Genomic DNA, 21,903 nt, shown 5'->3' with positions numbered 1-21,903 from the left:
AATCAATCAGAATTGCATATGCTAGCAATTATCATTATTAACAAAAATATGAACTGCCCAGATTCAGATTGAGGAAAAGGGAGTTGCCAGAAGGGAGAAAGAGAGAGAGAAAGAGAGAGAATATTAAATTTTAACCATTCTTTCAATATAGACTTTAGAAAATCAACAAAGTCACCAACCTTTACTATTTCTCTTGGTTTCATTGCAAATGGCTGCTCTAAAGTTTTTCTTTTTATGTTTGGTATCAATCTTCAATCAACAGACCTCTGTTTCTGCTTCCCAGAGGTATGTATTTATCTTTTAGTGAAAAAGATAGGAAATATTTCCAGAAAATAAGGACATATGCCCAAATGGATGTAGAGATCAGAACTTTATTGTATATTGCCAAATTATTGTGAGGAGAAGAGTCATAATGAGAAGCTTGTAGCATAGACAAATTATATATCAATTTAATGCCAATATATGCCACAGTGAGACTAAACTCAAGACAGAGCACAACTGTCTATTAACAAGTCAGTTTAGAATGTTTTTAAAAATTGCCAACTAAAATGAAGAAACGACTCTCTTCTTTCTGATTGAAACAGAATATATTTTTGATAAAAACAATACTATATCCTGTCCCAAAAGTGCTTTTTCAAGAGGCAACTGAACTTTCTTGTTTTTCTTTGAAGACATTTTGCTTCTCATCCAAGAAGCTTCTTCAGTTCTGACTAGATGGTGGATAATGGAAGGAAAGGTCTTCAAAGAAAAACAAGAAAGTCCAGTTGCCTCTTGAAAAAGCATCTTTGAGACAACCATGACCTGGATGACTGAGAATCTCCATAGACAATACTATATCCTCTTGTTTTTCTTCTCTTGAGCAATTAGGTTTCTGCTAATTTTGTATGACATAATTATGTGAGGGTAGTAATCCAAGTCTTCAATGATTTCTAACATTCAGGTCCCACATCTTTGATAAATCATTGTATGAGACTTTCCAAAAGAAAACAAAATTTAATAAGTTAATAATAAACTTTATATCACAGTAGGGTATATTCTCTTCAATAGATAAAAAATAAACTTAGCCATCAAAACTGAAATCCTCAAACTCATTTTATATGTGGATTAAGGAGTTATTACATGCACAATTTTTCCTTGGATGTTAAATCTTGTTTTTGCTCAAAACCATTGCTAATGGGTTTTGCATGAGTGAATGCATTTACTCTCTCTAATCCCTGCATTTTGTATGTTTATTCAGTGATGCAGCCTTAATCTTATCACTTACGTGCTCTTCCTGCCCAAATTTGGCTGATCCAGAAATTTCCCAAGAACAGACTGCATGACTGTTTTCTGAAAGATCATGTGAATCATATAATAGTGAGAATGAGATATCAACAGTTTTAGAATCAGCTCATTGTTTTGAAACCAGGATAATCAATTCATCAGTGCAGTCTCCAGTTTCTCCAGAAGTCTTCAGTTCCTTTTTTCTGATGAATCTATACCGAGAAATACACCAAATGATTCCTCAAAGTTGGAATATGATCAGGAAGAGATATTACTCAGCTCTGAGGTTCAGTGGCAAAATTTGTTCCATCAGCAGAACAATTTCAGTTATAGAAGTTTCCATTATTTTTACAAAGTTATCCAACAGCCTCAAATGAAATTCAAGCCAAATATCTCGCCAACCTGGTACCATATTGAGGACTTAGATTTTGAGTCCACATACATTAGGATAATAAAAGCAATAAAAATATTTCAAAATTAAATTTAACATAACATACTGAATCTCAACATTTTTGTAGATGTTAAATTGACTATATAGATGTTATAGGTTTGGGCAGTGCTTTTTTTCTAAAAAAAAAAAAAAAAAAAAAGGGGTGCCGGAACTCACACACGTCATACAACCCGCCTTGCCTACCTTACAAGGTACCATCCCAAAAAAGTGCCGGAACTCCGTTCTGGGCGTTCTATGAGAGAAAAAAGCCCTGGGTTTGGGGATGCATGTCATCTCAATTCCAAGTAATCTGGGATGCAACTTATTAAATATCTTTCAATCTATTTATGACCAAGCAGTTTGTCCAATTTTGGGATGAAAACAGTCTTGACCACCCTAGTGATGATATAAGTGAGGGCATGGAAAAGGCGGGTTTCCATTTGATTCTTCTGACCTTGGTGGCCTTCAGTACTTCCAACCATAATCAGAAGAAATAGTTCTCATTCTCTTCCTTCTCATTGGAAGAACCAGATGTCCCCAAGAGTTCCCATGAACTTGGAGCAAAAGAGGAGAGGTCATGAACCACAGTTCACGCCAAATTCTGCTTTATACTTCAGCTGAAGCCTAAAAGGACTTGCCAGACAGCCTAATTTTTCACTAGTCAAAACCTTGTCCCAGATTAACTCGTTTCACCACCCACCCTACTTCTGTTGGGCAGAAAATGGTCTTCAGATGGCAAGCAGAGATTTGTTATAACAAGCACAAAGCTAAAGCAACACCCAGCATTTTAGTTTCTTGACTTGAAACTTCAAGCCTATTAGCTAGTTATTAAACAAGCTGATTTCCTTGGCAAGTTATCTTACAAATAAAAATTAAAATGAAAAACAGAAGTGTTCATAGCTACGTGGTTCCAGGCAGCAGAGTTGGGGATTAGGTGCTTTCAGGAAAAGATGCCAGTGGCCACTCCTTTAACAAACAAGAGTTTCAGTAATGGAGTTTCATATGGTTTCTGATTTCATACGAATCATGGTTTTTAGCTAGTACTGACTCTTGATTTCACAACAAAGTAATTTATAAGTGGTAGAGATTTTTCATTTCAAATGAAAATGGCCATAGGAAATAAAACAGATCTAATGACCTATTTGCAGTTTCACAGTGATGGGAAAACGAAAGCAAATGTGCACTTCCCTCACTCAAGTGTCCTCTTTTGCCAAAGCTGACATATGGTAATATGGTATTAGCTGGGCTTTTGGCATATATGTAATCATAACTCTCTTCAAGATTACACTTGGATAAGCCAATATGGATTTATCTGGCTTGCAGGGCGGTATATTTAGCGGTATCCTCAAAATTATGTGGTTCCTTCAGACATTTCATTTGACTGTAGTGAGTTTCCAGTTTGGTAGGCTTCTATATCTATGTAGGGTCGCTGACATTAAGGACCCTTGAAAAAGGCATGCAGAGGCTTAAATCATTGCATGCAACCATACCGTGAGAAATGCGCAATATTTTTCTAGTTTCACACAGACTCCATTCCAGCTGATCAGTAGGACTGTCCCAATCAACATGGGCTATTCCAACACCTATTACTGTGTTTTCCCGAAAGTAAGACCTACCCCGAAAATAAGCCTTAGCTTGATTTTGGGGGTGGGCCTAATATAAGCCCTACCCCAAAATTAAGCCCTAGTTTTGGGGTGAGGCACACACCTAAAAATCAAGCTAGAGCGGGGGTGGGCAGGTGGAACTTCCCCATGCACTCTGCACCCACTTACCTTGCAGCTAGGCCTCTCCTCGCTGACCCACTTCTTCTGTGGCATCCCAGGCCTGCATTTTGCAGTCAGGCCTTTCCGGAAGGCCTCTGCAACTGAAAACCGAGCTATGGATTGAATCTGTTGCTCAGTTCTCAGCTGCAGAGGCCTTCTGGAAAGGCCTGACTGACTGCAAAGGCAGGCCTGAGCTCAATTTTGAGCTGCAGAATGAAGCTGCTCCTTTAGCCGCTGAAGAAGTGGGCTGGCTGGGCGGGGCTGTCGGTGCCAGAGGTGAGTGGAAAAATAAGACCTGGTGCCTCTTTTGGAAGTTAAAAAAGAAAAAAACTCAGTCTCATTTTTGGAGAAACATGGTAGATGGGCCAAAGCTCCTGGAATGGCTCCTTGCAACATTATTGGGAGTCTATGTACATTCATGGCTGCTCAGTCATTCAGAGTGGGGAAACTCATAGTTTCTGTTCATGGTTTCTGCAGCTCAGATCTTTGCACTCTCATTCCTTCTTTTTCAGTGATCAGGTTTTGTGGGCTTTTCCAAAATCTGACAAAGAAGCAGACATTCTACGGAATCTGACCACTGCTTTTGAGGTAATAGCTTTTTGGCAAGCCATGAATATAGTGCAGAAATGCTGGGTTCTCACATTGCATTGAACTAATGGGGTGAATTTGCTTTTGGCTTAGTGTGATGTGAAATGAACCATGTAGGTTAATAAACAATTTAGCACAAACCCAGTCAGTTGTGGTTGATTAATAATCAACAGCTTAGGTTGATAGATAAACTTAGTCTGAGTACAGAATTCACTTAGGACCATTTAAAGTAATACAGGTAGTCCTCGACTTACAACAGTTCATTTAGTGACTGTTCAAACTTACAAAGAGACTGAAAAAAATGACTTATGACCATTTTATACACTTTTGACCGTTGCAGCATTCATATGGTCACATGGTCAAAAATTCAGACGCTTGGCAACTGACTTATATTTATGACAGTTGCAGTGTCCCAGGGTCATGTTGTCATCTTTTGTGGCCTTCTGACAAGAAAATTGTGGTTGTAAGTAGAGGACTATCTGTATTTAGAATGGAGCTTAAGAAAAAAAATGGACAAGAAGGAAAGGAAAAAAGATGAAACGTAGGAGTGAAAGTAGAAAAACTGAAGAAAAGAAAGTTTATATAGGTTCCCTATAAATATATTGGGGGATAAATTAATCTCTCAATAAAATGCATAGTAAGTAGACTTAAAGAAGATGTAGAAATTACTTGGAACAAAACAAAGAGTTATACTGTACATCCACTGGAATAGGCAGCTACTGTATATTAAATCTAAATCATCATCACATGGAAATATGTGGAGTTACATTAATGGCCTATATGAGAAAATATGTTTGAGAAAATTGATATAAAAGAGGATGAAGAAGAGCATATAGAAAAGAAATTCCTGCAAAAAAGATTAAAAGATACATACGATGTGTACTGAGAAAAGAAGAATATCCTGATGGATCACAAGAAACAGACATTTTGTTTTGGAAATGGCCAAATAAGGCAAAAATAAGGAGCCTGTGGCAGAATGAATGAAATTAAAAATAATATTAAAAAATGGGATGAAACTCAAACAGGGAATGCCAGAAAGAGTATTTTAGAGCTTTCTAAGGGAATGATTGAGATATATTGAAGAGTGGAATTGAAATGAATGCTACAATTGTTAGTGTCCAAGAAAATATTACTACTAAAATAATCTGTGAGAAAGTTAAAAAGCAAGAAGGCTATAGATATAGAGAGAGAAGCTGGAGGAATATTAGAATAGAAGAGAATAGGATAGGATAGGATAGGAGAGAAAAGAAAAAAGAAAAGAAAAGAAAAGAAGAGAAAAGAAAAGAAAAGAATAGGGAGTTGGTTTGCTTATGGTTAAAAGGTGAAAACTGGCTGTGCAACCTGGTTTACCTGCATCAGATTTTCTCTACCGATCACAGCAGTGAGTAGCCTCCTTTCTTCAGTAAGTTGACACTTGCAGACACTTGTTGACACTTAAATAGCTTTCTGGAAGCTATTTGCCTTTTGAAAAGTCCAGTTGCCTCGTGAAAAAAAGCATCTTTGGGATAGCTTTATGGAAGGTACCACCAAGTCATACATGCTCAGAAGATAGAAGGGCACAGGAATGAAACCCTGTATGTATGTACCTCAGCCCTAGGAGTGAATCCTTTTTTCCCCTCCAGTTGTTTTGAACCAATGAATGCTAAGCCATTTGTTTCCCAGCCTCTAAGACTGGCATCTCTTCCATCTTAACACAAGGGTTTTGCCTATCCTTATTTGTCACATTGCCATCTTCGGCCCTTACCAAAAGTATATGTGAAGATTGCATCTCTGTCTGGCAACTGGAAGAATGCTGTTATTGTTCCCCTGCACAAAGCTTAAGGTAGCAAGACTATATGCAAAAACTGGGGGGAGGGGGTGTGTGAGAGTGGGAATTAATGAGCTAGGTGTGCCCAAGAAGCTCTTTTGCAGAAGTTTGGTTGACAGATGGTAAGAGATGACAGCAAAATTCAGGAAGAGCCTTGCAGTTTTATGCCAGTGAGTCACTGAAAAGTGTTTGTGTTGGAATATTCATGAGCAGGAAGAGTCATGTGGTAACTCAGTCAGCCAATGGGAAGAAAGTGCTACTGAGTCTGTGCAAAAAGGTATTAAGCTAGGAGCTGGATTCTTCCAGTCTCAGGTCTGTCTCTGTATCTCTCTGTAAGAAGTCTTCATTGAGCTATGTTGCTGTAAAGAAGAATGTATGGTATTGTAAATACTTTGATATAAATATAAAGAAGTTATTTTGAATCAGCTAAATGCAGTCAACTGTGAGAGCTTCTGATTTATTTTTTCACCAATAGAGAAATTAAAATTCTCTAACAGGTTATGGGCCCAGAGCTTACTAAGGACTGCATTGTAATTTAAAGCTGGAAGAAATTGCCTGTGTTTAGAAAGTATAAGAACAAGGCAGAATAAGCAGAATGGCTGCAATGGAATTTAAGGAAAGCTCTGTGCCTCGTTTAGGCCAGAAGAATTACATTATATGGGCTCCAAAAATGGAATGTTTGCTCAAAGCAAAAGAGCTGTGGTATATCGTAGAAAATCCACCACAAGTGTTTGCAGCTGCTGATCAGAAAAGTCATGATCAAGCAATGGCTTATCTCATATTGAATGTAGATGATGAACAATTTCTAAATGTTGCAAATTTAAAGACTGCAAAGGAGATTTGGTTGAAGTTGAGAGCTGTGCACGTGAATGTTTCTGCATGCAATATAGTGCAATTGTCAAGAAAACTTTACAGGGCCTGTTTGCAACCAGGTGAATCTGTGGAACAGCATTTAAATAAAATGCAAAGTTTATTTTTGGGCTTAGAACAATGTGGGATTAAATTCCCTGAGTCCCAGAAGGTTTTATTGGTGTTGAACAGTTTAGATAAAACCTGGGACACAGTTTCTGCGATATTTGAGTGTAAAGAAGAGCAAGACTTAAATTTTGAGGCTTTAAAGACATGTTTGCTTAATGAAGAAGAAAAGCAACATTTTAGGAACAGCCATGAGGAGGTGAAATTCCTGAGGAGGGGGTCCAGACTGCAAGTCTCTGGAGAAGAAACAAGCAGATGGGACCAAGTTGCATCAAAAGAGAGATTTTGCAAGCAGAGAGCTCAGCAAGAAAAGAATTGCTACATTTGTGGAGCAAACACACATCTGAAAAGGAACTTTTTGCAGAGGAACAATTTACAGCGAAGGACATTTGTGCAAGCAAAAAAGACTGATTTGCAAAAGGAACATTTTGGTATTGCAAAAGTTTGTTATAGCAACAACAGAGACAAGTGGCTAATAGATAGTGGGGCAAGTCAAACAATTGTTAATGACTCTGAATTATTTTGCAGGTTTGTTCCAGTAGCACAAGAAGCTTTGGCAAATGGCCAGAAAGCAAAAGTCATCGGAAGAGGCGATGTAAAAATTCCATATTTGGAATTAAAGTTTATCAATGTGCTTTGTGTACCTGAGATGGAACATAATTTGTTAAGTGTGTCTAATTTAGACAAACAAGGTTTTGAGATCATTTTTGTAAATGGGAAGTGTCTCATCAAGAGGAATGGGAATATTTGTGCAGAAGGCATAAAGGAAGATAATCTATATGTATTGCAGGGACAAAAGGTTCAATGTTCCCATATATTTAAGAATGTTGCAGAGCATGATTCATGTATTCATCTTCTACATAGAAGACTTGGCCATGCAAGCTTTAAAGTTTTGCAGCAAATGCAAGAGTTTGCAGAAGGGCTAAATTTGAAGGGATGCAAAACATATTTGGACTGTGCAGTATGCAAAGCATCAAAGTCAAAGGTATTCCCAGTTAGTAAACATAGCACAAGACAAACAAAAAGAGCTCTAGAGCTGGTCCATGCAGATCTGGTGGGACCTATGCAAGCCAGTTTGGGAGGAGCAAAATATGCACTGGTAATTGTTGATGATTATAGCAGGTATAGTTTTTGCTACTTGCTTAGAGCAAAGACAGAGGTGCTACAACAATTCAAACAGTGGGTAAGTTTTGTAGAGAGAAGGTACAGACAACAAGTGTGTCAGTTGCAAACTGACAGAGGTACTGAATTTATGTCAACTAAATTCCAACAATGGTTGGGGCAGTTGGGGATAAGACACAGACGTACAAATCCTTACACAGCAGCAGAGAACGGTGTAGCTGAAAGAAGGAATGGTGTTTTGCAAACAATGAAAGATTCATTATTAGAGGATTCTGGTATGAGCAGGTCATATTGGGGAGAAGCCTATTGACTGCCAATTATATAGTTAACAGGCTGTGGAGTTCCTCCATTAATAATACTCCATATGCCATTCTATATGGGAGAAAGCCATCACTGGCACATTTGAGAATTTTTGGAAGTGCTGCATGGGTACATATACCAAAAGCAATCAGAAGAAAGGGACAGCAAAAGGCAAGAAAGCTCAGGTTTGTGGGCTATGAGCCAGGGTCAAAAGGATATCGCTTTAGCAATGGAAGTAAAAGAATTGTAATTTCAAGGTCTGCTAATTTTGCAGAACAAAATTGGGACAGAATTAATGCAAATTCTGGGTATGTCTCACTTAATGACAGTGATCTATTTAATGACAATAACTCATCTAATGATGGAAAAATGATTATTGAAGATGTCAATGTTCAGAGAGGAGAGGCTGAACAAGACATGAAACCAGAAAGACTTGAGACACAGGAGCAGTTAATACCATGTAGGTCAGAGCGATGCAACAAAGGAATTCTGCCTGACAGGTATTCTGCCACTAACGTAAAGGTTTGCAATGTGTGGTATGAGCCAAGAAGTTATAAAGAAGTGTTGGCATTACCAAAAGCTGAACAAGAAAGATGGAAGGAGGCCATGGATAAAGATATGAAATCCATGGGAGACCATGAAGTATTTAAATCAGTGACTTTGCCACAGGGAACTAAAGCTGTGGGTTGTAAGTGGGTATATAAGAAAAAGGTATTGCCAAATAATAATGTACAGTATAAGGCCAGGTTAATGGCACAAGGTTTTTCACAATTAAAGAATTTGGGAGAAATAAAAAATTATCTCGGTGTAGAGATACAGAAAAATGAAAAAGGTGGTTAGGTGGTCAGTCAAAGGAGAAAAATTGAGCAGTTATTGGAGAAATATAATATGAAAGATTGCAATACTGCTCCCGCACCCATGAGTACAGATTTTTATAATAGTTTAAGTGCGGACAAAGGTGAAACCTGTGATCAAGAGATATATCACTCAGCAATAGGGAGTTTGTTATATCTATCACAGTGGTCCAGACCAGACATAGCTTGCGCAATAAGCATTTTGAGTTGTTTTACTGCTGCACCTACAAAGTTACATTGGATGGGTGTAAAAAGGGTTCTCAGATATTTAAAGGGAACTATAAATTTGGGTCTTCAAATATAGATTACTGAGGAATTGAAATTAAAGTGTTATGTCGATAGTGACTATGCAAATGACATAAACACAAGGAAATCAAATTCTGGGATTATAATATTGTTTGGAGGGACTCTGATTGGATGGAAGTCCAGAAAACAAACAACTGTTGCTATTTCAACAGCGGAAGCAGAGTTTATTGCTTTATCTGAATTGTGTTCTGAAGTAACATGGTATGTACAATTGTTGCAAGATTTAAATATTAATGTAAAAGAATCTGTAAAGGTATTTGAAGACAATGCTGCCTGTATAAAAATGGTAACTGGTGACAGGGTGAAGAACAGAAGTAAACATGTAGACATTAAGTATTGTAATGTCAGGGAAGCTGTAAAAGGAAAATTGATTAGTTTACATCATTGTTCTTCTGAGGATAATTTGGCAGATATGATGACTAAACCATTGGGTGGTGTTCATTATGGAGATTGTATTAAGTCAATAGGTTTGATGTCTCTTCCTGTCATGAAGGGAGGAGTGTTGGAATATTTATGAGCAGGAAGAGTCATGTAGTAACTCAGTCAGCCAATGTGAAGAAAGTGCTACTGAGTCTGTGCAAAAAGGTATTGAGTTAGGAGCCGGATTTCCAGTCTCAGGTTTGTCTCTGTATCGCTCTGTAAGAAGTCTTCATTAAGCCATGTTGCTGTAAAGAAGAAGGTATGTATTGTAAATATTTTGATATAAATATAAAGAAGTTATTTTGAATCAGCTAAATGCAGTCAACTGTGAGAGCTTCTGATTTATTTTTTCACCAACAGAGAAATTAAAATTCTCTAACAGTTTGAATGTGAGAAAGATAGAATACATTTATTGATAGAAAAAAGTGTGTAATAAAATGAATAAGCGAGAATTGTGGAAGATTTTGCATAAGTGTGGAGCTGAAAGCTATTCCTAGACTGAGGTAGAATTGAAGCAAAAACATATATTAGGATTAGCAATTTTGAGCAGGGACTAAGATAAAGGTGTGTGATGTCCCTTTAGTTAATGTATTTATAGGGATAGGCATATGCGGAATACTTATGATGATGGCAAGGGGGAAATCATTATTGCTTCATCCAATTTATATTAACTAGCTGGTATCACGCAATGAGAATTAATATGTAAATTGAAGTAGCAAGACCAAGGTAGATATGACAGAAAATTACCAGTTTTCTGCCATACTAGTTTTATGTTTAGTTCCAGAAACAGTAGAAAGGAAGCCCCCAACTGCGTCTCTCAAAATATTTTGCATGAAAAGAGCATAACATAAAGGCTGCAAGATGAAACAGATTGCCATGAGAAAGTGTAACAAGTAATTACCCCCATTCTACATGTCATTCTCTTTCTTTTCAAAATAGATTGTGCTTTGGCAACCCGTTTCCCCAGAGAACATTGTAAAGAATAAAGAGGTACATTTTTACGTCAATGTTTCCGATGTAGATGACGTGAAAGCAGAGCTTAACCGATCTGCCATTTTATTCAGGTATGAGACTTTCGGTCCTGCATGCCTGCGAGTAGGATACTATCAAGCCATTTTTTTGGTTGGTTTGTTTCATCAAAGCTAAGGAAGCTTTCTTGCTCTTTCTTTTCAGAATTGCTCTGGAAGATGTTCAGAAAATTATTGACCTACAAACTGTCAATGACACTGTTACACCCCGCAGTTCTATTTCATTTTATGAACAATATCATTCTCTGAAAGTGGTAAGACTTGATGTATTTCGTTCCTTTATTCCCAAAACTGTGGTGGATTCTCAAGGAGTTTTGAACCAAGGATTTCATAGTGAAATAGTCATAAGGTCATTTAGGTCAACCAACCAACATCTTCACTGGATGCCGTGAGCGAATAATTGCTCCATGCAATTGACTCAACTGAATTGAAAGAAGACAGATTTGCTATTTCTCAAGAAGCTGTCTGGCTGGCTGCAACTTAGATCTGCAACTTGGGAGTTCTCCTGGATTCATGGAGGGAGACTAAGACTAGGGGGACCTTTGGCCGCATTTGGCTGGTTTACCAGTTGGGGTCCTACTGGAGTGGGAAATCCTGGCCATACAACTCTCATACCTTCATTACCGCTACGCTAGTCTACTTTTTCAAGAGATTTAGTTTCAGACTAAAATGCAGCTAAGAGGAAACTCTGACCCCCACCACCCAGCCTAAAATTATAATGGCATCTTCCTTGGAGGTTTTTGGGAAGACTGTTAAGGTTGAGTTTTTGTTTTTATTCATAAGGCCTTTAAGGTAAATACATGGTGGTTTGCTAGAGAAAGATCCTATTATTGTCATTCTGTTCTTTATTTTTTTTATGCCAGATAGGCAAGTCAAAAGTTATGCTTATGTTCATACACTAAGGATATAATTTAAAAGCTAAGACCTAACATATGTAGCAATCTTATGCGTGTGCCTTCAGAGTTTAGTCAGACAGTGTGAAATTTGCTTCTTGATAAATGTACATAAGCTTATAGTCTGAAAAACAAATACAAATGCACCAAGCATTACTGAAACATAAACATGATTTCCATTACGAGGTATAATATTTGGATTAGTTATTTCCATTTTCATTAGAATTTACTTAAGGAAAAAAAAAATCCCTAGGTGCTGCCATCATTTTGTGACTATCCTGAGTTTTAGAAACCATATCTTGTACCACTAATGTCATGCTTTTAATCATCTCAAGAACCTTTTAACAACAATAAAAAGTGGAGTTTAAAATATGCAACAATATATCCATGTTTTATCTTCTTCAAATCATTACATTAAGCCTATAAAGTAAGCTAACTAGGTATTGTTGTAACTATATTGCAGGAACAGAGTTGGGTCACACCAATTGCTTTTTCCTACCTCTACCATTATTGTTTTCTTTTAATTGTTGGAACACAAATTGCCTAAATGGCTGTTCTGACCTTCAGAAATATTTGTTGTATCCCAGCTTCATGGAACCCTGGTATGGTCTGTGCTCTATGTACAATCACCCTGATTGTATATAGAAAAATTAGGAAGGACATGAAAAATAGTTGGGATCCTATCTATGTCATCTGGAATTAACTGGTGGAATAATGGTCGGAAGTTGTTGCTTCAGAATTTAAAATGCCTTGTCTCTGTTGAAAGACCCATTTTGTCTTTTAGATATATACATGGATGGATGAAATAGCTGCAAGATATCCTGCTATCATCCAAAAGATACATATTGGACATTCGTTTGATAAACGTCCGCTTTATGTTTTGAAGGTATGCTTGGCCAAACTTCAAAATTCCTTCAGAAAGTGAAACAGGGAATTAGGTAGAGATGGAATCAAGGCAATTTGAGAACCCCTCTGGAGATGTCATACCCTCTGGGTATGCCCAATCGCAACTGAAATGACTTGATTCATTGAGAAAATGGACTCAAGACTCCCCTACTCTTTTCTTTCACTGGATTTTGATTTTATTTTCAGGAGAGAGACCATTTTAATTTTTTGCCGGTTGCATTGATATCAAAACTGGAAAGTAACATGTTATTTTGGAAACCATTTTACAAGTAATGTTGATTTAGGATCATAAGTATAATCAAGTAGCCATGTATGCTCTTGGGAACCTATGCCATTAAATTCTCTTTTTATTAGCTTTCGGGTAGAAGCAGAACTCCCAAAAACGCCATTTGGATTGATTGTGGTATCCATGCAAGGGAATGGGTTTCACCAGCTTGTTGTCTCTGGTTTATAGGACACGTAAGTTGACGTTGTTGTTTTTTAAGCATCTACTTAGTTGCATATACATATCCACCAAGGATACAAAAGAAAAAGGGTGATACTTTTCAGAATTCGATAAATAAACATGGGTTCTGGCTTCCAAGGAATGTGGGAGTCTTTTATTTATTTTATTTTATTTATTTATTTTAAAGAGAAGGGAGAAGGTTGAGACAGAAATAAAGGGAGATTTTGTAAATGAATTTAAACTTACAATAAAATAGAATTAATTCAACTGGCTGTGCTTCTTATTTGGACGTGCTACCATATTTGAAAGTACATTTTTCCCCTGTCGCCTTACAACCCAAGAACCTAGGGTCTCTTCTGAGATGGTTGACATGTTCCCATTCCCTGTGGTGGGCAAAGTTGCCTCTTATCTGACCATACCTCTGGCTTCAGGTCTTCCCCATCTTCAGAGGTCATTCCCACATACCATTACAGAAAACAAAAAAGTCAGTAGGACAACAACGATGGTGTTCATGTGACACCTTGATCCATAAACTAGCCAACCATTTAAGCCTAGTGTGTGACAAGACATCAGGTCATGCAGTTTATCTGTGCATATTCAGATAATGGGTTAATTCCAGGCATTATGCTTTTGAATAAATCGGTTTAAAAGGATAAAGTAGGGAACAGATTAAAAGTATACAAAACCAGTTCAGTGTCTATATTCCCTGGTAGAATTCCTCATTCTTCTTGGGATCCTACAGGATATGTAAGGTAAACCATTAATGCAAGAAGTGAGAAGCAATGGCAATAACTAGTAAGCAACTAGATCTCCTCATCTTTAAACTTTGCCCTTGGAGTGTGACTCTGAGGCACAGTGGGAAATTTTTATGGCAATTAAATAATTCAGAGCCTTATAAAAGGCCTTTTTAAAAGGCAAGCTTTCTCCTTCTTCAGCGGGGGGTGTGTGTGTGTGGTGGCTCAGTGGTTGAGATGCTGGGCTTGTTGGCCAGAAAGCTGGCAGCCCAACCACATGACAGGAGGAGCCCCTATCCTGCCAACCCTCGCAGTTCGAAAGCATGCAGCTGAAAGTAGAAAACTAGCTACCACTTCGGTGGGAAGGTTAACAGCGCTCCATGACATCATGCTGGCCACCTGACCGTGAAAATGTCTTCAGACAACGCTGGCTCAATGGCCTTGAAATACAGATGAACACACTGCCTCCTACAGCTGACAACTAGCGGAGTAAAATCCGCAGAGACTCCTCCTTCTTCAGTTTGTTGCACTCCCCTTCTGTTAAATCGTCTCCCTTATCATCCATTGACTTAGTATGGTGGGAGTTGTAATTCAACATATCTGACTTAGCACTATGTCGAGAAGAAGTCTGTCCTCAGTTCTGAAAACAGGACAAAAAGTGATAGGATAAAGTTACCCTTTCTTCTCACTTATCAATGCTTTCCAGTCCTAGTTATGCTATGTAGGAGCTCTTTGAGGAAAAAGGAGAAGAGAATTCCAACAAGTGCAGGAGAAATCTCTCCATAATTATTTAATAATGGGATCAGACACATGCTGTTGGTGAAACGCAATTGTTTACCAGAGGTAGCAAAAGACAACCTAAAAATGAGTGTGTTATGGTTCCGGCTAATGAAACACTTCAAAGAACTTCCAGGCATTGATTTTCCTAAAAGTCATTTATTGTTACAAAATGTCGGCACAGGCATAACGGAGGCTTTATGCTAAGATCTAAGTTCTCTTCCTCTGAGCAGTTAAATTATCAGCATGTTCCCTCCCTAAATTAGCTGTCATATATCACATTATCCAATTAGTGTGAAGGTCAAAGGTTTCTTTCCTCTTTCTCTCCCAGGCTTTATCCCCACCCCCCTTCTGCTCTGTATTAACCCCCAAAATATCAGACAATTCTGCATATTGTCAAAGCAAGAATATACAATATTTGCAGCATTGACAGAGTGGGTTGCAACCCCTTTACATAGAATTATGCAAATTAGAATGTAGCTATGCTCAAATATAGCAATGCCTTAATAATTGATTGGACATAGCAATCTATCCAGCAGTTTCCATTAAACCTTATTTTTGCATCCACTTCTAGGTTACACAATTTCTAAACAGGGATGTAACAATGGCAGGTCTCCTACAGAACCTTGATTTCTATGTCATGCCAATAATGAATGTGGATGGTTATGAGTATACATGGACTACTGTAAGTATAAAACTTTTCTAGATATATTATGAAATTTGATCCAAATAATCTACACTGAGATGATTTTTTACAATGTTGCATTATGTTATGCATCATAGCACAGTATTCAAATCAATAAGGTTTGTGCTGCAGGATTGCCTCTTTTCTTTTAAATGTTGCTAGATGAGGGAATGCAAATTTCCTGCTAAATTGCACACAAAAAAAACCATTACCTTCTAATTTCAATTTTTACAGAATGATTCATTCTTTGACCTTATTTTCCGGGAATTAGATGCTGGTTCTAAAAAATAAGTATGCTCACTATATTTATTTATTAAATGTATTTTTATAAGTATACTTACAAAAAAGAATACTTTTATAAATGTATTCCTTATCTAAATTTGTGCTTGATGTTGGAACAATTTATTTCCAAATTTGGTGCAAGTTTCAAACTTAGCAATGAGCTTCACATTTGGCTTTCTTTCACTGGGGCTCATCTCAACAAAATTCTGCACCTTGTGAAAGCAGAGGAAATCTAGGAATTCATCTTGGCTCACAGATGAATGACAGGAACCTTGCCTGATAGTGTACTGTACATCCATAGAGAAAGATAAGGCAAGATAATTCTACTTTCCAATAGGTTGCTGATACTCACTTGGATCTGCAAGATGGGCTTAACAATAGCTGAGTGTTTACTTTAAGCAACCTTGATTTATATCTTCACTTCACATTAGATGAACTTGATAACCTATACATTCTGGTTTGGTTCAGAAATCGGGTAAACTCTAATGCGGCTAGTTCTTAGCTCAGCCCATGGTGAACCTTACCATGGTGGTTGTACACATGGTTACAGTTTTCTCTAACTCTAAACCAGTGGTTCTCAACCTGTGGGTCGGGACCCCATTTGGGGTCGAACAACCATTTCACGAGGGTCGCCAAACAATGCAGTCCGCCATTTCCCCCCCCCCATTTATTTATTTATTTATGAGACTTATATACCGCTTTAAGTGCAAGCACTCTCTAAGCGGTGTACATCAGTAAGCAATGTGTATATATATATATATATATATATATATATATTATATATATATATATTTACATTGCCCCCAACAATCTGGGTCCTCATTTTACCTACCTCGGAAGGATGGAAGGCTGAGTCAACCTTGAGCCGGTGAGATTTGAACCGCTGACCTGCTGAACACAGTCAGCTAAAGTGGCCTGCACTACTGCACTCTAATTGCTACGCCACCTTGGCTCTTTTCCTTAGCTGTGCTACTCCCTTTTATTCTATTGGCTTTTGAAAGCCAATAGAATAGACTCTCTTGAATAGAGTCTAATTCTATTGGCTTTCAAAAGCCAATAGGAATTGTCCAGGCTGTCTCTGCCCTGCTGAGCCCGCCAAAAGTCCCATTCTGCAAACGGTGCTGCACCAGTTTAGTCCTCGACTCACAACCGGTTGAGTAATCCTCGACTTACGACCGGTTGGGGGTCGCGGCATTAAAAAGATTGAGAACCACTGCTCTAAACCCTTGTATCGATGTTTAACATGATGTGTGAATCTAGAACCTCAGTCCCATCTCACTCAGATTGTTGCAGGGAAGAAAAAGGTGAAAAGCAACTCTCCTGAACACATTAGGAAAATAGATGGGGTAGATGGACAGAGAAAGGTATGTTGGTCCCAAGTTCTCCTTGGCCTAATTACTGTAAAGTGAAACAGAGATGTTCACCATTTTAACTTTAACCAGAAAGATGCTTCTGCTGGTTAACAAGCATGGATTTCTTACTACAGTCATCTATTTTCCAAGCTTGGGACTGCCAACAGCACTTGGAGCATTAACGGCCTTAGTACTAGATTCCAGATTTCATGCTCTTACATGCGCTTCCCCTTTTTGTCTGCAGTATGTATTACTTTGGCTACGGTGCCCACAATCAAAACAAATACTGTAGCGGTTTTGACTCATTGACGCACACATTTACTTGCTTCCACGGATCAACCTTAGAATTTGCAATAGTGCACTTTGCCAGCTCAGAAAACACTGCAATATCAACAGGTGGTTCTTTTGGAAGTCTTGTTTCCAAGGTGCAGTTAGTTCTGTGCTATGAGATTTGTTTTAGGTTACAAATTATGTATTGGTGAGCTTAACATTAAAATATTTACATACTTGGGGACTGGTGTGTATATGTGTGTGTGTTATCTACAGAATCGAATGTGGAGAAAAAGCCGCTCCCAGCATGGCTACAACAAGTGCACTGGGACAGATATGAATCGCAATTTTGATGCAGGCTGGTGTGGTAAGATGATGTTTGTATGTACATACACACAGGCACTATGCAGTATGAAATATTTATTGCAGTAGTAAAAGTATAAACTGATCTACATATATTTGGGGAAAACAAGTTTCATACTCCACTTGATAATATAAAATGCTCTCCAAGCCTATCCTATGTTAAACACCACTGAATTCAATTTTATTTTCCTATACATAGGCATAGAATTACTCATAACATTCCACAAGATTGTTGGACTACACATACAATCATCAGTCTATATGGTCAGGGTTAGGGGTATCATCACAATAGTTCTGGTGTACATTTGACTGGGGAAGGCTGAACTAGATCTTAATAGCTTGGGAAAATGTACAAGAATAAAAAAAAATGTGGGTCCATATATTACATCAGAAAAGCTTATAGGTTCACCCAGTGATGAAGGTTTTCCAGTAGCTTCAGTTAGTTGCAAGATGGAGGAGGCAGATGGTACCCTGTTTTCATCCTCAAGTGAAACTGTCCTTTTTCTTAAGTGAAGCTCAGGAGAAAAATGTCACATACAAAACAGCCACAGTATACCAAGAGAGACCAACTACTTCCCTGCACCTTTATTTTTCTGAAAATAAGCTGCAGAGGCCAGGACCCATTCATGTGCTTTCACATTTGTCTTCAACTTGTAATTTTTAAGGAGTCAGGAAGGAAATTGCTTAAATACGCAGGGAAACTTTTTTTTTAAAAAAAAAAAAATATGGCTCCAATTAGTTTTACACATTTTGGCAGTGAATACGAGACACGTAAATTGAAAGCCCAAAAGTGCCTCGACCTGAAAATGGGTGAACGCTCTGATAATATAGGATTAGCAGTAGCAGATTTGAGACTTGAGGACCCCTTTGCACCAACAACCTATAAGGACTTCATTCGGATTCAAGCTCTGGTATAAATAAAAAAAATGTTTTTCATTTATTGCCCCTGGATCCCATAAATTTAAGCTAATTAAAGCTTTTATTATTATTTTTTCTTAAATAAAGGAAAAGGTGGATCCAGAGATGACTGCCAAGAGACTTACTGTGGACCTTACCCAGAATCTGAGCCAGAAGTAAAAGCCGTGGCCGATTTTCTCAGAAAGCACAAGGATCGTGTTAAAGCGTACCTAACAATGCACTCTTACTCCCAGATGGTTCTGTTTCCATATTCATATACTAAAAATAAATCTAAAGATCATGATGAGCTGGTAAGAACCCGTCTTTTTCAGTCTTGAGTTGAAGAGGGCCTTTGCAATTATTTTTGGACTTGGTTTTTTATTTCCTTAAAGGAAGAATACAAAGGGCACTTCTTCTTTAAAAGAAGTGGCTCACTGCCGAGTCGCTAAATACCTGCCCATAATGTCAACAAAAAGTTGTGGCTGTCCATATTGTTATGTTATAAAAGCAAGTAGAGATGGCACCTTAGCTTGGTTTTCATGCTTCTTCCTCTTCTACATCTTTTATTTGAATGCAGCAAGCCATTGTTTACAAAACAGAATCATAAGGTCTGAAAACACAACATGCTTTCTATAAAATAGTTGGCTACAGTCAGCTGAAATGGAAAATTGCCATAAGCTATAATCAGAGTTTCTAACTTCTTCCCCTGTGTGATCATTCTCATAACACGCAACTATCTATCCCCACATCCTAACTGAATCATAACACAGCTGCCTTATTTTTTTGGCTTTTATGTATTTACCAAGAAAACAGACTTTTGCATCGGTATCCATGCATCTGCTCTATTTATCATTTCAAAGGATGCTTCAAGTTTGAGAGGAATATAGAATATCCAGAACAAGTGTATAAAATACACAGATTCTTGTAAGAGTTCATTCGTAGTGCATTTGCACTTTTCATATCTAAGTACAGGGGGATTACACTGAAGGTTATATAGCACAATAGCAGCTAGGCAACATGACACACGTTTGTATGATGGATGCATGTCAATCAGATCCAAACAAGAACACGTGTGTTGAGTATTTCTCCTAAGACGAATGTTTGTAAGCCACGCTTTATCCAACAACCACGCCAGGGAATCTATCGCACCAGAATGGATCAAGAACTGAAACCATGGTTGTTGCATGTTTGTGACAGATTACAACATATAACAGAAGTAATATATTAAAACAGATAATTATTTTAATACATTATATTAAACTAGTATAATGCAAAAGGAAGCGAGGATGCTGTTTGTCATGAAGTAATACTTTTTAATTACTTCAAATAATGAAAAAAATCAGGAACTAAAATGCCAAAAGCATTAGATTGAATGCCCACATAAACAATTTTGGAGTCAAAGAGAGTAAGTAATTAAGTAAGTAAACAAATCTTTATCTTTTATAAAGAAAACCAAATAATCAAATGGCAAATACATCAGACTTCAGATTGCAATTAATTGCTCTCAGCAATAATAGCATCTTTTAAGGATGCAGAGCTTTTGTTATTGGAGTCTACACCAGTGTTTCTCAACCTTGACCATTTTAAGGCATGTGGACTTCAACTCCCAGAATTCCACAGCCAGCATTTTTCAGAGCTGGACTCATTTGTGAGAGTTGGTCCACACATCTTAAATGTTTGCAAGTTTGAGACCTGGAGTGTCATGTTTTCTCTCCATTGTTGCTGGCATTCAATTAAGATAAAGGGGCTGCTCCACAAGGACAATGCTCTTCTTTTGCTCTCCTCCTCCTGTAATCTCACAATCTGTTGCAGAGGCTCAGCTTTGGGAAACCCAAATGTTTGTCTGTCAACAGAATCTGTTCTACTATCAGACAAATATAACCATATTCAAAATCAAATTTATTTCTACAGTCACATTTTATGCTGGTTTTGATAAATCGAAGTCAACGTTGTCTTGCACATTTTAGATTGCCCCCTTGCCCCCCCCCCAGAAAACAATGTCAGCCATAATACAACAAAGGAGATTTCAGACCACAAACCAAAGCAGACAGACTTAACAAAACTTGTGAAAAGGACACAAAAGCAAAGGGTAACGTTCAAAAGCATGCAACCATTGGAAATAGGGAGATAAATAAAAACCCACGGGCACACAATAGCCTAGTTTTTACATCAAGCCACAGATTGGATTTTAATCTCAAGCATGCTAAGTCTAGGACTGACATATCTTTTCTGCCTACATGCAGCTTTCGCGTTTATGTTTTCTATAAAAATGTACAACTTTTAATTTTGTTGTGAAGAATTCAACATCTCTTCCCATCGTTGGGAACGTAAAAGGCAGCTCACGAACATCCAGAACAAGACAAAGTCTTTTTCGGACGGCTCTCTTTTTTGCAGTCAGACTGAAACATAAGTTCTCAATGATTTAACTGACCAATAAGTTCTCAATGACTTAACTGACCAATTCTCTACTTTTCAGCAACTGGTGGCGAACCAAGTGACTAATGCAATTAGAAATACATACCACAATCGCTACGTGGCAGGCTCCGGTGCGCAAACCATCTGTAAGTAGAAGTAAGAAGATGAACTACCTCTTTTTATCAACAGGCCATTGCTGAGCTTGGGTCACTAATACTTCCGGTTTCCTTCCTAGATTTAGCTCCGGGCGGTTCAGATGACTGGGCTTACGACCATGGCATTAAGTATTCTTTTACTTTTGAGCTTCGGGACAGGGGAAGATATGGATTCCTACTTCCTCAACATCTCATTAAGCCGACCTGCTACGAAGCGATCACCGGAATCAAAATTATAGCTTCACACGTGAATACAAATATGTAAAACGCGTAATTCCATTTTAAGCATTATATAGCGCAGCATTATACACAGACCACCTGGTACATGCTGGTTACTATTTTAATTTCAAATAAAACTTATTTTTCATGTTATTTATGATTAACAGTATGGGTGTTAAGGTGATAACCTGATTGTGAAGAATGGCTTCCCAGCTCCCATGAACATAGCTTATGTTCAACTCTGTTGAAGAAGTTGCAACTCCCCCCCCCCATATAAACCTGAAGAAAGGTGTGACTGCTTTAAAGGGTCAGTTGGGACTTTTAAGATAGCTGCATTGGGGGGGTGGGGAGGGAGGGAATTGCTAAGCTGGAAGCCTAAAATGACTTGTGGCTGCTTTAATGAATAGCAAAGTAGTGCTATCCTTGTGCAAGGTTTAAAACCTTTCTTTTAGATCATTTCTGAAGTATGACAGCGCTATTAGAAATAATTGATTTCCATGTAAGTACATTCAAAGGCAGACGGCCAAATTTTAGGCCTTTTTCTAGAAAGGAAGAACCCAGCCTTCCAGCTTTGTGTTGTTAACAGTGCACTATGTGAAACTGTCACAGAACCTGCAAGCAGAGGATCAAACATGCATGAAAATGAGGCTTGAT

At 37.9% G+C, this 21,903-nt stretch overlaps 1 protein-coding gene across 1 annotated transcript; it reads left to right on the top strand.

The window, feature by feature from the left end:
* The first annotated feature begins 208 nt into the window (after positions 1–208).
* CPB2 (carboxypeptidase B2) lies at positions 209–21,402 on the top strand. Its single transcript, XM_039367019.1, has 11 exons — positions 209–285; positions 3,969–4,044; positions 10,768–10,892; positions 11,002–11,110; positions 12,534–12,635; positions 13,010–13,114; positions 15,186–15,296; positions 17,477–17,567; positions 18,569–18,771; positions 20,937–21,021; positions 21,111–21,402. The coding sequence occupies exons 1-11, from the start codon at positions 209–211 to the stop codon at positions 21,293–21,295; spliced, it is 1,269 nt and encodes a 422-aa protein (XP_039222953.1). The 3' UTR covers positions 21,296–21,402.
* Positions 21,403–21,903: the final 501 nt, after the last annotated feature.

This window comes from Crotalus tigris, unplaced genomic scaffold (genome assembly GCF_016545835.1).
Source record: "Crotalus tigris isolate CLP2741 ecotype Arizona unplaced genomic scaffold, ASM1654583v1 scf7180000020523.1239640, whole genome shotgun sequence".
Classification (NCBI taxonomy): domain Eukaryota; kingdom Metazoa; phylum Chordata; class Lepidosauria; order Squamata; family Viperidae; genus Crotalus; species Crotalus tigris.
This window is presented reverse-complemented; position numbering and strand designations above follow the sequence as displayed.